The sequence below is a fragment of the Elgaria multicarinata genome, chromosome 6, assembly GCF_023053635.1.
Source record: "Elgaria multicarinata webbii isolate HBS135686 ecotype San Diego chromosome 6, rElgMul1.1.pri, whole genome shotgun sequence".
NCBI classification, from domain to species: domain Eukaryota; kingdom Metazoa; phylum Chordata; class Lepidosauria; order Squamata; family Anguidae; genus Elgaria; species Elgaria multicarinata.
Window position 1 is genome coordinate 109,435,959 of NC_086176.1, and position 18,552 is coordinate 109,454,510.

The following is an 18,552-nucleotide window of genomic DNA, read 5'->3' on the forward strand; positions in this document are numbered from 1 at the left end:
ACCCTCCCGCTCTTTCCCCACAACTGTCAGTCAGCATTCTGTGCCTACTGAGCAGGCTCAGTCTTCATCTTCATTGGGCTGTTTTGATCCCACATCCCTGGTTTTCCCCCCCCCCCCAACACGTGGGGAGGGGGGCAGGGGTGATACTTCTGCTGATTTGTTACCCCCAAACCTGCTGATACCTGTACGTCTTGTGTGTGGAATCATTTTGGCTACATAAAGATAGGTACTTCAGAAATTGAGTTTGCTGCCTGCATTTTTGATAATGTTCAGCATATTAATTTATTATTATTATTAATAATAATAATAATTTAATAATAAATTAATTAAATCACTTAACCAGGAACAGGGCAAGATTTTATGTGAACCTACTTTATAAGGATATTCAGACTGCAGTCTTATACACCAGTCTTCCCCAACCTGGTGCCCTCCAAATTAGCCCTGCTGGCTGGGGATGATGGTAGATGTGTTCCAACACATCTTGAAGGGCCCAGGGTGGGATAAGGCTGCTATACACACTTACTTGAGGATCATCCCCATTGAACCATGGCGGGACTTCCTTCTGAATAGGCATACGCAGGATTGCACTATCAGAACCATTGGGCTGGCCTTCGCTGGAAACACGAGACTGGGAAAGATGGATCTCGGGCCTCATGCAGCAAAGCCTGTTTTTCCCTTCTTCAAAGCTGTGATGGCTAAAGGGAGTTTTTCTTAAAAGGTGCCGGGGAGAAAGGGGGGGGAGGAATGTGTTCTCCTAACTCCCCAGAGGTGTGGGAGGGGGCTTTCTCATGCGTGCCGCTTCCTTCCCGCCCCGGGGAGATCAATAAGCAGCCGAGACCTTGAGGTTATCTCTCCTCTCCATGCCCACCCCCACTCTCTCAGCCAGCCTCTGCTTGGCAGGGACTGTGTGGGATCGAGCCGGCCTTGAGAGATGGCACAGAGAAGGCAGCCGGAACAGCTGCTTCACAGGGCAGCCTTGTTTGTCCCCGCAGGCCGGTTTTAAGGACAGCCGGTCTCTCTCGCCCACCTGGGCTACGGCCTCCCTGGGAAAACGGCGTCTGGCCTGTACCGCCTCTGACTGTGGAGCAGACAAGAGTCTGTTTGGCTGTACGCTCCTCCACAAAAAGGGCTTCCCTGCGCACAGAAAACGAAAAAGGGAAGGAGAAGGGCTCCAGCCTAGCCTAGGCTAGGGTGACCCTATGAAAAGGAGGACGGGGCTCCTGTATCTCTAACAGTTGTATTGAAAAGGGAATTTCAGCAGGTGTCATTTGTATATATGGAGAACCTGGTGAAATTTCCTCTTCATCACAACAGTAAAAGCTGCAGGTGCCCTGGCCTCTTTTGAATCTGGTCACTCTAATATACGGTAGTTCCTGCAGCTTTAACTGTTGTGATGAAGAGGGAATTTCACCAGGTTCTCTATATACACAAATGACACCTGCTGAAATTCCCTTTTCTATGCAACTGTTAAAGATACAGGAGCCCGGTCCTCCTTTTCATAGGGTCACCCTAGCGTAGGCCTCAGCATGAGAACATAAGAAGAAGTGCCCTGATGCTGGATCAGACCAAGGGTCCATCTAGTCCAGCACTCTGTTCACACAGTGGGCAACCAGCCATCGGCCAGGGACCAACAAGCAGGACATGGTGCAACAGCACCCTCCCACCCATGTTCCCCAGCAACTGGTGCACATCTCACTTTCTGTGCTCAGGGGTCTTTACTTCCAAACCGAAAGGAACATCCAGTGATGTCAGCTCCCTGCTATCTGAAGCAGACCGGGCCAGACACAGGTTTATTGCCTTAAGGGCAACAGCTCGGCCCTGCTCACTGTCCTGCTACGGCTGGGCCAGGCCCAGTCTGTGGCTAACCATGGGCCAAATTTGTTTAGCGAAATCAGCAGCAGTGGAGGCTGTTGTCTCCGATGCCAGTGGGATGGTGAATTATTTATTTATTTATTTATTTATTTATTGCATTTTTATACCGCCCAATAGCCGAAGCTCTCTGGGCAGTTCACAAAAATTAAAACCACAATAAAACAACCAACAGGTTAAAAGCACAAATACAAAATACAGTATAAACAGCACAACCAGGATAAAAACCACGCAGCAAAATTGATGTAAAATTAAAATACAGAGTTGAAACAGTAAAATTTAAATTTAAGTTAAAATTAAGTGTTAAAATACTGAGAGAATAAAAAGGTCTTCAGCTGGCGATGAAAGGAGTACAGTGTAGGCGCCAGGCGGACCTCTCTGGGGAGCTCATTCCACAACCGGGGTGCCACAGCGGAGAAAGCCCTCCTCCTAGTAGCCACCTGCCTCACTTCCTTTGGCAGGGGCTCACGGAGAAGGACCCCTGTGGATGATCTTAAGGTCCGGGCAGGTACATATGGAAGGAGGCGTTCCTTCAAATAACCTGGCCACAAACCATTTAGGGCTTTAAATGTCAACACCTGCACTTTGAATCGGGCCCGGACCTGGACCAGCTCCGGGTTTCAGTCAGAACCAGTCAGAAGGCCTTGGATAGCTCTTTTAGAGTTCTGGCTGGTTCTGACTGAAACCCGGAGTAGATCCACCGCCCCACTGGCATCGGAGACAACAGCCTCCACTGGTCAGCAAGCAGCCAACAGGTCAAAGTGTTATCAGTCCATCAAAAGGGCAGTTCAATGCAGGAGAAGTCAAGAGGCAGGCAAAAGGTCAAGATCCCCATCTTGGTTCAGGGAAAGAGCACTCCAAAAAGCAGGGCCCTCATCAACGGTCCAGAGGTCAGCAGCACAAGAGATCAGTCCATGATGTCGTGCCTCTGGGATCAGAATGCACGATGGGCGATTTCTCCTTAACCCACCTGTTTAAAACTATGATAGGTCTCCATTTCCCGCCTATTAAAATTCGGCACGGATTGCCAGCGGCTGCTTTACTGAGATGAACTGGCTTCTGCATGCCCGCAGATGGCGGTTTAAAATAGAAAAGTAACAAAAATAACATGCGCACATACACACCTTTCATACTTAATGCAGAAATAGAAAAAGAAGAGAAATAGCTGGCTACATTCGCCAGTGAAAGATCTATCTTACTTCCAAGTCCCTTTGGGGGGGGGGGAACCCCTAGAAATCTTGAATGAAGGCCGAAGGTAGCATCTGGAGTGAAGCTCTATTTTATACCCTTTCAGAAAGGGTATATGCCTTTTTCCGTGACTATTTCAGCCCCTGGTAACTAATATGTTTTAAGTTTGCTGATTGGTTATCATAAGGTGGTCTTCCAAGCCCCTTGCTATAAAATGGAGTACTAGCGCTACCTCTGATGTCTTTGTTTATTCCAAAGAAAACTCGAAAATGACTCTGCTACCCAACAGTCGCTTCCTGAAATTCCTTCTGGCTCAAGCTGGGCCCACAGAACCAATCTTCAGTGAAATTTATTTATTTATTTATTTATTTATTACATTTTTATACCGCCCAACAGCCGAAGCTCTCTGGGCGGTTCACAAAAGTTAAAACCATAATAAAACAACCAACATGTTAAAAGCACAATTACAAAATACAGTATAAAAAGCACAACCAGGATAAAACCCCATGGAACCAATCTTTGGCTGTCTTAGCTATCCCTCCTATACCCATCTATAGGGTGACCCTATTGAAAGGAAGATAGGGCTCCTGTATCTTTAACAGTTGTATAGAAAAGGGAATTTCAGCAGGTGTCATTTGTATGCATGCAGCACCTGGTGAAATCCCCTCTTCATCACAACAGTGCAAGCTGCAGGAGCCCTGCCCTCTTTTGTATCTGGTCACTCTAGTATACCTCCTGCGGCTTTAACAGTTGTAATGAAGAGGGAATTTCACCAGGTGCTGCATGTGTAGAATGACACCTGCTGAAATTCCCTTTTCAATACAACTGGATACAGGAGCCCTGTCCTCTTTTTTTCATATGGTCACCCTACACATCTATATTCTCTTATGCTCTCTGTACTGCTTTTATTTGTAAGCAGAAACCACGTGGCAGATCCACAGGGCCTCCTGCCTTAAGTAAGCTTGGTTACATAGCCTTTTAAGTAGGGTTGTGCCTTGATGCCCTCTACCCGCTTTGGAGGCCAATTCGGAGCTTCTGAATCGTCCTTGGCTTGCCTTGGGCCAGATCGAACCCACTTTGGATCCGGATTGAGATTCAAATGTCCCATCCACCACTGTCATGTGACACACGCATAGGCTTAAAGCAAATACACTGTTTCTGCACTAAATGTTCTGCTCTCTTAAATATGCAATGGCAGCTTGAACTGAAAATGCCTCCAGTGAGGACATAGAATCATAGAATCATAGAATAGCAGAGTTGAAAGGGGCCTACAAGGCCATCGAGTCCAACCCCCTGCTCAATGCAGGAATCCACCCTAAAGCATCCCTGACAGATGGTTGTCCAGCTGCCTCTTGAAGGCCTCTAGTGTGGGAGAGACCACAACCTCCCTAGGTAACTGATTCCATTGTCATACTGCTCTAACAGTCAGGAAGTTTTTCCTGATGTCCAGCCTAGGGTGACCATATGAAAAGGAGGACAGGGCTCCTGTATCTTTAACAGTTTTATTGAAAAGGGAATTTCAGCAGGTATCATTTATATTTATGGAGAACCTTGTGAAATTTCTTCTTCATCACACCAGTTAAAGCTGCAGGTGCCCTGCCCTCTTTTAAATCTGGTCACTTATAGCTCCTGCAGCTTTAAGTGTTGTGATGAAGAGGAAATTTCACAAGGTTCTCCATAAATATAAATGACACCTGCTGAAATTCCCTTTTCAATAAAACTGTTAAAGATACAGGAGCCCTTTCCTCCTTTTCATATGGTCACCCTAGTCCAGCCGGAATCTGGCTTCCTGTAACTTGAGCCCGTTATTCTGTTTCCTGCACTCTGGGAGGCTTGAGAAGAGATCCTGGCCCTCCTATGTGTGACAACCTTTTAAGTATTTGAAGAGTGCTATCATGTCTCCCCTCAATCTTCTCTTCTCCAGGCTAAACATGCCCAGTTCTTTCAGTCTCTCTTCATAGGGCTTTGTTTCCAGACCCCTGATCATCCTGGTTACCCTCCTCTGAACACGCTCTGAACACATGGACCAGGAAGTCTGTCAGACTGCCCTTGGTAAATCAGGGCCGTTGGAGCACACGCGTCCTGTACTCTCGGTGTGCTTTGGCATGCATCTGGACTTCCAAACGCTTCATGCAAGCAAAGCGGTGTCGTCGTGACTCTCAGAAGCATCTCTCCAGCCTAGGGTTCAGTTGGAGGCTTTTGGGAAGACAAGGAACAACTCCGAGATAAAACTCCTCGGAACCTGCCTCTATCAGGCATTCTTTTGGGGTGGAGGCCTGCTTCTCAGACTTGCTCTCCATTCTGCCTCAAGTTCCCGAGAAGCAAGGCAGGCAGCACCCGTCTTTATTTGACAATGCTTTGGGGAAAGGGATAGAGACCTGGCACCAAAGGCGCCGGTTCTCTGCATTTCACCCATAAGAAAAGGGGTGGCGGGGGAATAAATTCCATATATGTAAAGACATTTATTCCAGAATGCAAGGTGACGTCTCTCTTTGGGAGTTTTGTATGTAAAATATCTCCCCTCTCCTATTTGCAGGTGGCAAAAAATCTGGATGGCTTTTTTAGGGATGTGTGTGTGTGTGTGTCTGGGGGTGGGTAATCTTTTTCGAATAGTTTCAGGAACGCCTGTTGCAGGCAGCAGGGCAGCAGCATCAGTTTCTTGTTAATTATTTCAAAAACAAACATTTTTGCCAATGCCTGTAGTGGCAGCAATAGCAGCAGTAGAACATTAAAAAGGCGCACGCAGAGAAGCGAGTGCTCCTCCACCCAATGTCTGTGTCCCTCCCTCCCCAACATCCAGCATTCCTCACCATGGGCCAGGCTGGGTGGGGGATAATGGGAGGTGGAGTCCAAAGCATCTGGAGGGCACCACTTTGCGAAAGCCCGTCCCGGGCTATCCCTACACCCCATACGTCACGGAATCAAGCAGGACGTGTGGGAACACCTCATTGAGCCCATGACTTTGAGTGGCCGGCCGTGGCTGTTCATCAGCCTCAACTGGAAAGGAAACGGCCTTTCATGACCTTTCCCCAGCGCCTGTTCCCAGTGGCTATGTGCCAACCTTACGGCTGGCCGAAGTGGGCTCCCTGTGGCTGCTATCGTGGCCAGGTGCGTTGCAACGCCCCTACCTGCTCCGCTGCATCGCAGCCTAGGGTAGCCATCTCAAAGCTCGGCCTGACATCGGAGCTGTGCAGGTGTGTGTGCGCGCTTCCCCGCCACCACCACCACCACAGGGAAGCCACAGCCCCTGCGCTGGAAACGCATGAGACACCCAGCAAGTCTTGTAGGGAAGGGACGATCTGTCACATGAAGGATGTCGGAGACATGGGGAGCGAGGCGCGCTCCAGCGCGGGGAGGGATAATTAAATGAAGGTGGGGGACCGGAGGCACCAGAGAAGGATGGGAGGTGTCTCCGTTTGTCGGGAAGAGTCTAAATAAAGATGGAGAGCAGACAGAGGAGGCTGAGGGAGGGGAGGATTTGGGGCAGGGCGTGGGATGAGATCACGGAGGGCTCTGAAGGACAGAACAAGGAGCTTAATGTCTGGCGTGTGGCGGCGACGGCTGAGACATGATGCGTCTGGGGCATCTGGAAGCAGCCGGCGATGTTCATCGTGATTTTCTTAATGTGATCTCAAAAGGAGCAGAGATGGAGCAGCAATAAGGAGCACATCAACGCAGTGCTAGGACAGGATTGCATTGGCAGCGTTTTTTTTGGCGGGGGAGGCGGGAACAGGAAGGACAGAGAGGCAAGAGAGAAGCTGGAGCAGGGGTTGACAGAGGAAAAGAACGAGATAACCATGATGGCTCGGATGGGATGCTCTGGGCTGAGGGCTGGGGGTTAAAAACAAACAAACCCATCAACGAAAGATGAATTGGTGGCCTGTGCAACCACTGAAACCTGCACTTGCTGAAATAATGTACGGAATTAGCCTTCGACCGGTCTCAGGAAGTGGTAAGGAGCAACACACGGGCCCAGAGCCCTGCCTCCTAGCCATTGGCTATCCAGCTAAGTCTCAGCTCTCGTCCGCATTGTTCGAAGCCTGTCTTCGCAGCCATGAGGACTAGACACTTGATGAAAGACCAAATTAAAGCCTACATTCTAAGGATGCGCACAGTTTCAGATTCTGCGCTTGTGCAACATCAGTGCGTCTTGCAGGGTTGTTGTAAAAAATACCATGAGGGAAGAGCCTTGCGTGCTGCCCAGAGCTCCTTGGAGGAAGGGTGGCGTCATAATATATCAACAGTGTGAGGCTCTGCAATGAACACCTGAAAACATCCTTAATGGAATAGATAGTTCGTAATAGTTCGTAGCTTGGGGGTTCTCCTAGAACTATCTTTGTCACTTGAGGCTCATGTGGCCTCGGTGGCATGGAGTGCTTTTTACCAACTCCGGTTGGTGGCCCAGCTACGCCCCTATCTGGACAGGGATAACCTAGCTTCAGTTGTCCATACTTTGGTAACTTCCAAATTAGATTACTGCAACGCCCTCTACATGGGGCAGACTTTGAAGACGGTCCGGAAGCTGCAGCTTGTGCAAAATGCGGTGGCCAGATTGATAGCTGGAACAAGGAGGTTTGAGCATATAACACCGATTCTGGCCCGTTTGCATTGGCTGCCTATATGTTTCCGAGCCCAATTCAAGGTGCTAGTTTTAACCTATAAAGCCCTACATGGCTTGGGACCTCAATACCTGATGGAACGCCTCTCCTGACATGAACCTACCCGTACACTGCGCTCAACATCTAAGGTCCTCCTCCGAGTGCCTACTCCGAGGGAAGCTCGGAGGATGGCAACAAGGGAGAGGGCCTTCTCAGTGGTTGCCCCCCGACTGTGGAATGATCTTCCCGATGAGGCTCGCCTGGCACCAACATTGTTATCTTTTCGGCGCCAGGTCAAGACTTTTCTCTTCTCCCAGGCATTTTAACAGCATTTAACAACGTTAAGTTTGTTTTTAATGGACCCCAGAATTGTTGTTTTTAAATGGATACTGTTGTTTTTATACTGTTTTTTATGTTTTGATGGTTTTAAAATTTTATATACTTTTAATGTTTACCATTTTTAATTGTTGTAAACTGCCCAGAGAGCTTCGGCTGTGGGGCGGTATATAAATGTAATAAATAAAATAAATAATAAGATAAGGGGTGCAGCTGGAGGGTTCCTGATCTTTTCTACAATCAGATTAGAGGAATCTGGGGAAACACTTGAAAAACAAGCATTGCACAAAATACTTTCACCCTTTCAGAATGTCATAATGTTCCCCCCACCCCAATTCTTGTGATTCAGTTGTTGTATGCTGCTTTAAATAGAAAGGCAGCACACGGTTTTAATTAAACAAACAAACAAACAATGGCATTTTACCTTCTAGTTACTGCTCTAGCTGTAGCTGATGACTTTATGGATAACTATGAATAATGGCTAAAGAGGAATAATGCGAGAAACCAATGGCGTCATCCCATGAAGCTGAATGGTGGGCGATTCAGGGGGGAATCTACACGTCGTACTGAAGGTGCTTGCGTGCGCCTCCAGTGTGCCGTCAAAACGATGGTGTAGACGGAGAAAGAAGAGACGGAGGAAGAGGAGGAGGAGGAGGAGGCTGGGGAACCGGCCGCGTCCTCGCCGCCGCCTCCCCGCCGGCCTCCTGCTGCCGGAGTAAGCACCACCCAGGTCAGAGAGCTCAGCGGAAGCGGAAGCCGAGCTCTCCGACCCGCGTGGCTCTTACCCCGGCAGCAGGAGGCCGGCGGGGAGGCGGCGGCAAGGACGCGTCCGGTTCCCCAGCCGCCTCCTCCTCCGCCTCTTCCTCCGTCTCTTCTTTCTCCGTCTACACCATCGTTTTGAGGGCGCACTGGAGGCGCACGCAGGCGCCTTCAGTACGACGTGTAGATTCCCTCCAGGTCAAATTAAAGGGAGGGCTTCTTTACACAGTGTATACTGGAACTGTGGAATTCACTTCCACCAGATGTAGTGATGCTCACCAATTCGGGTGGCTTTAAAGGGGGGATCGGATGAATTCCTGGAGAAGAAGGCAGTCAGTGGCTACCGGCCTCTAATGGCTTCTATGCTGTCTCCAGTATCAGAGGCCGTATGCCTAGGTACACCAGTTGCGGAGAACATGGATGGGAGGGTGCTGTTGCACCGTGTCCTGCTTGTGAGTTTCCCCACTGTGTGAACAGAATGCTGGACCAGGAGGGAATCTACATGTGGTACTGAAGGCGCCTGCATGCGCCCCCAGTACGCCCCCCAAACGATGGTGTAGATTCTGCCTACCTGCAGCCCAGAAGAGACAGAGGAGGAGGAGGCTGGGGAACCGGCCGCGTCCTTGCCGCCACCCGCCTCCCCGCTGGCCTCCTGCTGCTGGGATAAGGGTCGCTCTCCGACCCGGGTCGCTCTTATCCCGGCAGCAGGAGGCCGGCAGGGAGGTGGCGGCAGCGGCGGCCTCCTGCTGCCAGGGTAAGAGCGACCCTTATCCCAGCAGCAGGAGGCCAGCGGGGAGGCGGGTGGCGGCAAGGACGCGGCCGGTTCCCCAGCCTCCTCCTCCTCTGTCTCTTCTGGGCTGCAGGTAGGCAGAATCTACACCATCGTTTGGGGGGCGTACTGGGGGCGCATGCAGGGCGCATGGAGGCGCCTTCAGTACGACGTGTAGATAGTCTCCAGGTGGACCCTTGCTCTGATCCATCATGGCTCTTCTTCTGTCCCTATGGTGCTAATCCCTTTGTATGTGTGTATGTGTTTCATCCTAGGACTCTAAATGAAAACATGGCCAATGGCATTGAAGACCTTATTGGGATCCCATTCCCAAACCATAGCAGCGACGTCCTTTGTGGCTTGAACGAGCAGCGGCACAACGGCCTCCTCTGCGACGTCATCCTCATCGTCCAGGACCAAGAATACCGGACCCACAAGTCTGTCCTGGCTGCCTGCAGCCAATATTTTAAGAAACTCTTCACTACCGGCACTTTAGCAGACCAGCCCTACGTTTACGAGATAGACTTTGTCAAGCCTGAAGCACTTTCGGCAATCCTGGAGTTTGCCTACACCTCGACGCTCACCATCACCACCTCCAACGTCAAGCACATCCTGAACGCGGCCAAGATGCTGGAGATCCAGTGCATCATCAACGTCTGCCTCGAAATCATGGAGCCCGGCAACGAGGAGGAGGAAAAGGAGGAGGAGGAGGAAGAAGAGGAGGAGGAAGAGGAGGACGAGGAGGAGGAAGCAGAAGACTTTGCAAGCCAGAACCTTACAGATGTCCAAGACATCAGCTGTCACCAAAGTCCTTCCAAATCTGAGCTCGCTGAAGAAGCCTACTCGGAAACGCAGAGTGGCTTCTCCAACCACTTCCCCACCAATAGCTCCAGCAGCTCACTGGGCGTGATTAGAGACTTCTCCATTGAGTCCCTCCTAAGGGAGAACTTGTACCCCAAAGCTAGCCTTCCAGAGCGGAGGCCAGCCCTGTCTCCGTTTGTGCCGGACCTCTTCCCTCACCTGTGGAACGGAGACTTTGGCACCTTCTCCCAAGTGGAGGAGCAGCAGGTGGAGAACAGCCCCCTGGACCTGGTGATCCGAAAGAGGAAGATCAAGGAGGAGGAGAAGGAAGAGCCCCCGCCTGCACCGTTCCCCAACAGCCTCTTCAAGGACATGTTTGCCAACAGCCCAGCCGGCCACTTGGGCCACATCAAGGCCGAAAACGACTATAGCGCTTACCTGAACTTCCTCAGCGCCGCCCACTTTGGGGGGGTCTTTCCCCGGTGGCCGGAAGAAAGGAAGATCAAGCCCAAAGCATCCCAGCAGTGCCCCATCTGCAACAAAATCATCATGGGGGCAGGGAAGCTGCCGCGGCACATGAGGACCCACACGGGAGAGAAGCCATATATGTGCAATATCTGTGAAGTCCGATTTACCAGGTCTGCTGTGTACATTAAGAAAAGTATTAGATGCTCTAGCAAGAATTAATATAAGATGCTATATATACAGCATATATAGATGCTGCATATATATTACATTTTCAAATGCCATTCTTCTTCTGAGGAGATCAGGGTGACATCTGTTCTTCTCTCCTGGCCCTTGAGTGTTCACAACATCCCTGTGAGGTAGGTTAGGCTGAGGCAGTGGCCAGCCTAGATCACTCTGAGACCTTAAATAGGCTCATGGTGGATTTGAAGTTTGATCTCACTGGTCCTACGCTAACCCAGTCTTCCCCCCAAACAGGCGTCAGACTACAACTCCCATGATCCCCAGCCAGTATAGGAGTTGCCTTCCAATACACGTGGACAGTGGCAGGAGGCATCGTACTGCCTCCTATTAGCAAAATCCCCAGGGAGGGGGGTCTGTATATTGATGGAATCCTTCAGAAATCAAGATCCAATTGGTAGATGGTGGTCTGTCCATGCTGGCTGGGGATAGTGGGAGTTGTAGTCTGATACCGCCTGCCCAGATGGTGGTCCCTTGCTTTCCCCCACAGGAGTTGATCGTAGCCATTCAGTAATACGGGAGGGAGTCACGAGGCAGGATATTTTGGCGGTGGACATATGAAGGACGTTATGGAGGTGAAGCCTCCATTAAAAAACACACACATAAGTTTTGAGGGATGGAAACGTACGTGTAGTTTCAACTAGAGCAGGGGGTGCACAGCACTTTCAGCCCCAGGAGCCATTTGTGGGCCTGGCTTGGGGGTCAGGGGCTGCACGCACATACACATGGCGGGGGGACACCCCCAGAGGCTTGCTCCTCGTAGGTGGTGTCCGCATTGTTCCCAGTCAGCTCACGGGAATCCCTTGGGAATCAGCATTTTCCTCTTCCAGCTATAAGCTTCTGGTCAGAGAGCATTATTATGCTAAAAGACCCTGCTCATTACCCATTAATTATGGCCTGCAAGACCAGACCTGGGAATTTATTTGCCTCTGCAGTCCAATTTAATTCACTGAGCTTTTCGAGCAATTTTTGAAAGGGAACAGCAGGCCTGCATAAGATGCTGAGAGCCCAAAGAGGTGGGGTGGGGTGGGGGGGAGAGAAATTCTAATCTATTTAAACCCTGGGGACAAGGGTTGGGACCATCAGGGGATGGGGAAGAAGTTTGTTTATCTAGAGAGCTGCACCAGGTGAATGCGAGGTGCTGCATTCAAACAAAGCCCGGCAGAAAGTTTATTTCATTCTCAAAAGGCTCTATCACAGCCTAGACCTAACCTTGGACTACAGTCCCCATCATCCCCAGCCAGCCTGGCCAGTGGTGCCAAGTCGAGTAAGGCTGCTCTATGAACGTATGAAGTTCGCCTTATGCTAAGAGCGGGCAAAAGGCGGATCAAGATCCCCTGGCTAAATTTGGGGCGATTTGTAAGAGATCAGCAAAGGCTGAGTAAAGACGGGAGTTAAAAGAAAAGAAAAGAAAGATGATCTGCCCTGGATGGCCTTGAGCCAGTTGCTACTCTTTTTCGTGTTCTCGTGTTTCTCACCTGTAAAATACAAGTTTTCGTTGGTTGCCTTTGGCCAGGTCTTTGCACAAGTCTCCGGGTAGTTGTAGAGTTTTGTGTTAGTATCCCTGATCTGTGATAAGTCAGTCTTGTGTATTCCTGTTAGGTCAGCAAATGGCTCAGGGGGAAGTTTCCAGCCTGTCTCTGTCTCCTATTTTGCCCCCCAGCTCACCAGTAAAAGCAAAACAAAATGTGGATTCCCCCCAGCCCAAAGTGCTCGCCCCTACCTTATCCCAAGTTGGACCATTAGTCCATCTACCCTAACATCCTCAAACTGCCTTGGCTCTCAGAAAATGATCTCTACAAGCTTTGGTACTAGAAATACTTTCTTATATCTTGGTGACCATCTGGTAGGGATACCAATGAAAGTTCCTTCAGACCCCAGGGTTCACCTGAGGGTAGCTCTAAAGCAGCCTTTCGACTATAACTCCCATCTGCCCCAGCCAAACATGGCCAATGGCTGGGGTTGATAGGGGGGTCTAGTCCAAAAACACCTGGAGGGCAGCAGGTATGGGGAAAGGAAAGGAAAGGAACCTCTCGTGCAAGCACTGAGTCATTACTGACTCTTGGAGGGACGCCAGCTTTCGCTGAAGTTTTCTTGGCAGGCCTTATAGCGGGGTGGTTTGCCGTTGCCTTCCCCGGCCGTTATTACCTTTCCCCCAGCTAACTGGGTGCTCCAAAAGAAAAGGCTGCACCAGGACTGCGCCCCAGTTCCTCCCTCCACCCCCAAAGTCATGTCAGATTGCAGCGCTAGCGACGAGAACGGTTGTAGCTTTGTTTGGGCAAAACAGGCTGCCGTAGAAGCGAGGACTGATTCATGCACCCCTGGGCTGGTATCGACATGTAAGCCGACGGTGGGACAATTCACAAATCCGTTCGGCACACACAGGCGGGCGGGGGCAGCTCTTGCCTTCCCCGCCCAAATTGCATCATGCTGTTTGCAAACAAGCTGAATGGGCCGTCCCTAAAGCACAAGCTGTGACCTTACGTGCCAGCACAAATCTTCTCAGAATGAATGGGTGCCTGTTGTGGCAGGGAACATTGTGGTACTCGCTGGGATTAGTGAAGGCTGTGCAGGTCTGGTTGGTCCTCCTTAAAAAAGACATCCTTTTGCTATGAAAAGTGTAAAACAGGAGTCTCTGTCAGTCTCTCTCTCTCTCTCTCTGTGGGCATATCTACACCATGTCTTATCCCGGGGATCGCTCCGAGATCGTCCCTGCGTCCACATGATGCACAGGGGACCCCGGGGTCAGGGAGGGATGATCCCTCCGTTTCTCCGGGGTAACCAGGACGGCTTTAATTCCGACTTTTCCCGCGGTCTTGGGATCGTCCTGAGACCACGGGAGGTGTGGACGGCTGTCCCGGTTTCATCCCAGCTCCGCGTGAGTAAACGCGAGGAACCGAGAGCAGGGCATGGAGCTCTTCAAGTGTTGGGGATTTATTTATTTATTTACTTACTTTTTCACTGGAGTGCAGGTGCACTCCAGCTCCTGTTCTTTTTTTTTTTAAAAAATGGCGAGCGCAGCGCCCTCCTTTCTCCCGGGATGTCACGCACCGCGTTTGGACCGGGGGGGGGGGAGGATCTCCCAAGCAGAATACCTTGAGATCCTGCCCCCTCCCTCCCGGGATGTCTAGACATGCCCTCTGTATTGTGTGTGTAAGAGAGAGAAAGTGAGAGAGGCTTAAAGCAGTTCTTTACATGCTAGGGTAAAACCCCAGCACCATGGGCACTCGTATTTATTTATTCATTTATTTACTGCATTTTTATACAGCCCTAATCGCCGAAGCTCTCTGGGCGGTTTACAAAAGTTAAAACTATAGAAACCATTCCAAATATAAAATAAGCAGTGTAAAAGCATAATATAAAATACAATATAAAAACACAGCCAGGATAAAATCGAGCAGCAATGCGGAAATGAATACAGAGTTAAAATGCAAATTTAAAACAGCAAAGTTAAAATTGATTTGATAGACTGTTAAAATCCTGAGAGAATAAAAAGGTGTTCACCTGGAGTCTAAAAGAGTATAGTGTAGGTGCCAGGTGAAACTCTTTAGGGAGCTCCTTCCACAGCCAGGATGCCACAGCAGAGAAGGCCCTGCTCCTGGTAGCCACCTGCCTCATTTCCTTTGGCAGGGGCTCACGGAGAAGGACCCCTGAGGATGATCTTAGGATCCGGGCAGGTACATTTGGGAGGAGGCGTTCCTTCAGATAGCCTGGCCCCAAGCTGTTTAGTAGTCCTTCTCCTTTCCTGTCATTTTACCCCTCAGTCCCTTCACCACAGAGGGTCTCAAGAATAACGCAACTGTGGCTCATGCATAGTGAATTCCCCCCTCTGAAATTTGCACACGGCACGGCCTCTCCCCTCCCTCACACCGCTTGATTCTCTGCCTCTGTCCGCTTCCCCCTTCCCGCTGGCGGTGTCAGATTAGCCACACAGCCAGGGAACACCTTCGCGCCACACCAATTGGCCAAGCAGGGCTGTCCGCCATCTCCATGGTGGAAGGACTGCCCTGCCTGTTTGGTGAGGAGGAAATTAATTGCTATTAAAGCTTGAGCTTTGAACTTTTTTGACCTTTCCAGATTTTCTGCAAGTCTACCCTGCTCGAGCTTCAGTTTAAAACAAAAGTGAGCAAAATTGGTCTGGCAGATCTCAAGTAATCATCCTTACACTACTGTATTCTTATGTAAGATTCAGACAGGTACCTGGTGAGCAACCATACCTAGGAATTAATGTTGTTGTCAGGGCCAGTGCCAGACTATTTTGCACCCTAGGCAGGTGAGCTGCTTTCACCCACCCACCCCCAGCGTCCCCACCCCCGCATACCTGGGCGTGGGGTGCCATCTCACCCGCCCAGCTGAAGCAAAGCCAGGATGCTGGGGTGGGGGGCGGGCGGCTGACTTCAGAAAGGTGCCTGGAAGCTGCTCCCCCAGAGCGTCTTCCAGCTGGGCGCGCCGTTCCAAAGCCGCCCCCCACCCCAGCACCCGTCCGGAAGCCACTCCTGGCTTCGAAGCCAGGACGCTGCGGTGTGTGTGGGGGCGGGGGGCGGGAGGCCGTCTGGCTTCAGAAAGGCATGCTCAGAAGCCACTCTCCCAGAGCGGCTTCCAGCTGGGTGCGCCGTTCCAAAGCCGCCCGCTGGCTCTCCCACCCCAGCATCCTGGTTTCGAAGCCAGCGTCCGGCCAGAAGACGCTCCTAGCTTCGAAGCCAGGACGCTGGGGTGGGGGTGGGGGCGGCTTCGGAATGGCACGCCCGGAAGCCACCCTCTCATTGCCGCTGTGGGAGACCGGCTTCCGGGCGCGCCGTTCGGCGCCCCCCTTACCTTGGCGCTCTAGGCCGCCTCCTGAGCTGCCTCTATGGCAGCGCCGGCCCCGGTTGTTGTTGTGGTGGTGGTGGTGGTGGTTGTTTTAAGAAGCAGGGGACTGCTTGTTATCAGGACCACAGCATGCAGAGAAGGAGTAACCATTCCCACCCCACTCGTGGTTACAAAAGAAATATCCCCCTCACTTCCTGTGCAGCAATTAGCCTTGTGGACAGAGGGGAGCTTTTTTCTCTCCCAAAGGCTAATTGCCACATCGGGAGGAGGGATCTTTGTTAGGATCAGAGCTGGGAAGAGAAGGGGTTAAGCCTCCCCTCCCGGCATGCTGTGGTCCTGATGACAATCAGGACTCCCCACACCTAGTAGTAATTGCAAAAACAATCAAACCCAAGGCATACTTGCTCACCAGGCAATTAGAATAGCAACTGGTTTGGCCCTACCTTTCTTTCGAGAGGGAAGGGATGCAAAAATGAAGAAAAGAACTCATGGAGTTAGGAAAGATCTCATGGAACTGGGAAAGGACAATCCAATGACCGCAGGGTCGGAGCGTTTTTTGTACCTGGAGAGATGGAAACATTTGAGGGTTTTTAGGGTGCAATCCTAGGCAGCTCTGGATAGAAAAACCCTACCACTCCCAGAGGGGACCTACACGTCGTACTGAAGGCGCTTGTGTGCGCCTCCAGTGCGCCCCCAAAACGATCATGTAGGTCCTGCCTTCGAAGAGACGGAGGAAGAGGCGGAGGAGGAGGAGGCTGGGGAATCCGGCCGCATCCTTGCCGCCACCCACCTCCCCGCCGGCCTCCTGCTGCCGGGGAAAGAGCCACCCGGGGCGGAGAGCTCGGCGGAAGAAGGCGCCCCGCCTCCTCCACCTCTTCCTCCGTCTCTTCGAAGGCAGGATCTACACGATCATTTTGGGGGCGCACTGAAGGCGCACGCAAGCGCCTTCAGTACGACGTGTAGATCCTCTCCCAGCATACTTGTCTAAACCTGCATAGGATCGTGCCCTTAGTCTCGGGTGGGGGTGGGAGGTAAAGACAACCGTGCAGGTCCTGGAGGGGTCAAAATTGAGCAGTGTTCCTCAACCTGGCGCCCTCCAGATGTGTTGGGATTACTAGCTAGGAATGTTGCGAGTTGCAGTCTAACGCACGCAGAGGGCGCCCAGTCAGGCAAGGCTGAAGTAGAGGTTTATGAAATTACGCCAGGTGTGGAGAGTGGGAACTTTTCCTTCTAGCATTACAAGAGAGGAACTCCAACTCATCCGGTGACATCATTTGGCAGCAGAGTCAGGCAGACACAAAGAAGTTCTTCTCCGTACATTGTGTAGTCAATGTTCTGAATTCTCTGCCACAAGATGTAGCGATAGCCACTGGCTTCGTTCCCTTTAGGAAGGGAGTAGAGACATCCCTGGAGGAAGCGAGCGTCTACCTATTGCTACACGTAACGTCCACATCATCAGGTAGCATACCTGAATGTATGAGAACAGAAGAACTGGGTCCAGACAACACGCTAACCCCCAGTTCAACAGACAACCCACGGTTCAACACTCAAACACTGAGGGCTCATCTACACCAGTGGCATATAAAAGGCAGGAGCCACTCTACTGCCTTACAGTGTTATTCAAGTGCACTGACAACTGTTGGGACCCATTGACACAGACCATATACCGCTTTCATACCACTTTCGTAGTGGAATATCCTGCTTGGTGTAGATGAGCCCTGAGTGTGGGTTAGCATGTTGTGTGAATCTAGCTGTGTTGCTTTATACTGAGCCAGGCGCCTGGTCCATCAGGCCCAGTATATTTATTCTGAATACTTGTCAGCTGCTCTTCAGGGTTTCAGACAGGTTTTCCCCAGCCCTACCTGGAGATGGCGGGGATTACCAGTTCCTGAGGAGCAACAGTGGGAGAGGGTTTATTTTCCCTTTCAAGCCCTGCTTGTAGACTCCGGTTTTGGAGTTGGCCGCTGTACAAAACGGAGATAGAGAGACCTTTCCTCCCAAGTAAAGGTTTTGACTTGACGTTGTTTCAGCTGAGAGTGGGTGCGGTGCCCCAATCTGTGCCCAAGGTAAACAGCAACCTGTAGCCACACCCATGGCGTAGCCTGTAGCCAAAAAGAGGGAGGGGGGACGTGGCTAGCCACCCTTACAGATGTTGTGCAAATTGGCCGCATGTCAAGGTGGAGTCTGTGCGGAGGATGAAAGCTGCTGCGGTATTCCTTCACGGTGTCCCCGTAGCCTGATTTCTCAATGAATGCAGAGAGCGATTCTGCCATTTACAAAGGCCTCCCGTGCATGGTCACTGAGGCGGTGCAATAAAAAATGCATGGTAAAACCAGAACGGGAGTGGGCTCAAGCGACTGCACGGCCACTGCTCTCCGTGTGCGAACTCAGCCTGGTTACAGTCGTCCCACATGTTGGGGCGAGCATGAGGCTGCATGAACGCCTGCTTGAGATTGCCTAGCCCAGCACCACCACTGGCTCTTAGCAGGGATGGGCAAATGGCCATTTTTTTGGTGGGGCTCACCTCACCCCACTGAAAAACCACAGCACGTTTGCAAGTAAATAAGGCGGGGAGGGCGCACCCTTTTTTTTTTTGCAAGCAGAATTGCACTCCCAGAAGTTTCCTGGAAGTGTGGTTCTGTTGCAACAACAAAAAAAGGTGCTCCCAAAAGATGCAGCAATTGCGGCAGTGGGGATTTCAGTGGCGGCAGGGGTGGG

The 18,552-nt window shown here is 51.1% G+C and overlaps 1 protein-coding gene across 1 annotated transcript in view; it reads left to right on the plus strand.

Annotated features, from left to right (window-relative positions):
• Positions 1-18,552, plus strand: part of ZBTB7C (zinc finger and BTB domain containing 7C) — a 113,127-nt gene that overhangs the window by 84,179 nt on the left and 10,396 nt on the right. The window contains exon 2 of the mRNA XM_063128271.1: positions 9,795-10,958. Coding sequence (XP_062984341.1) covers positions 9,811-10,958 — 1,148 coding nt within the window. The 5' untranslated portion in view covers positions 9,795-9,810. The remainder of the gene's footprint in view (positions 1-9,794; positions 10,959-18,552) is intronic.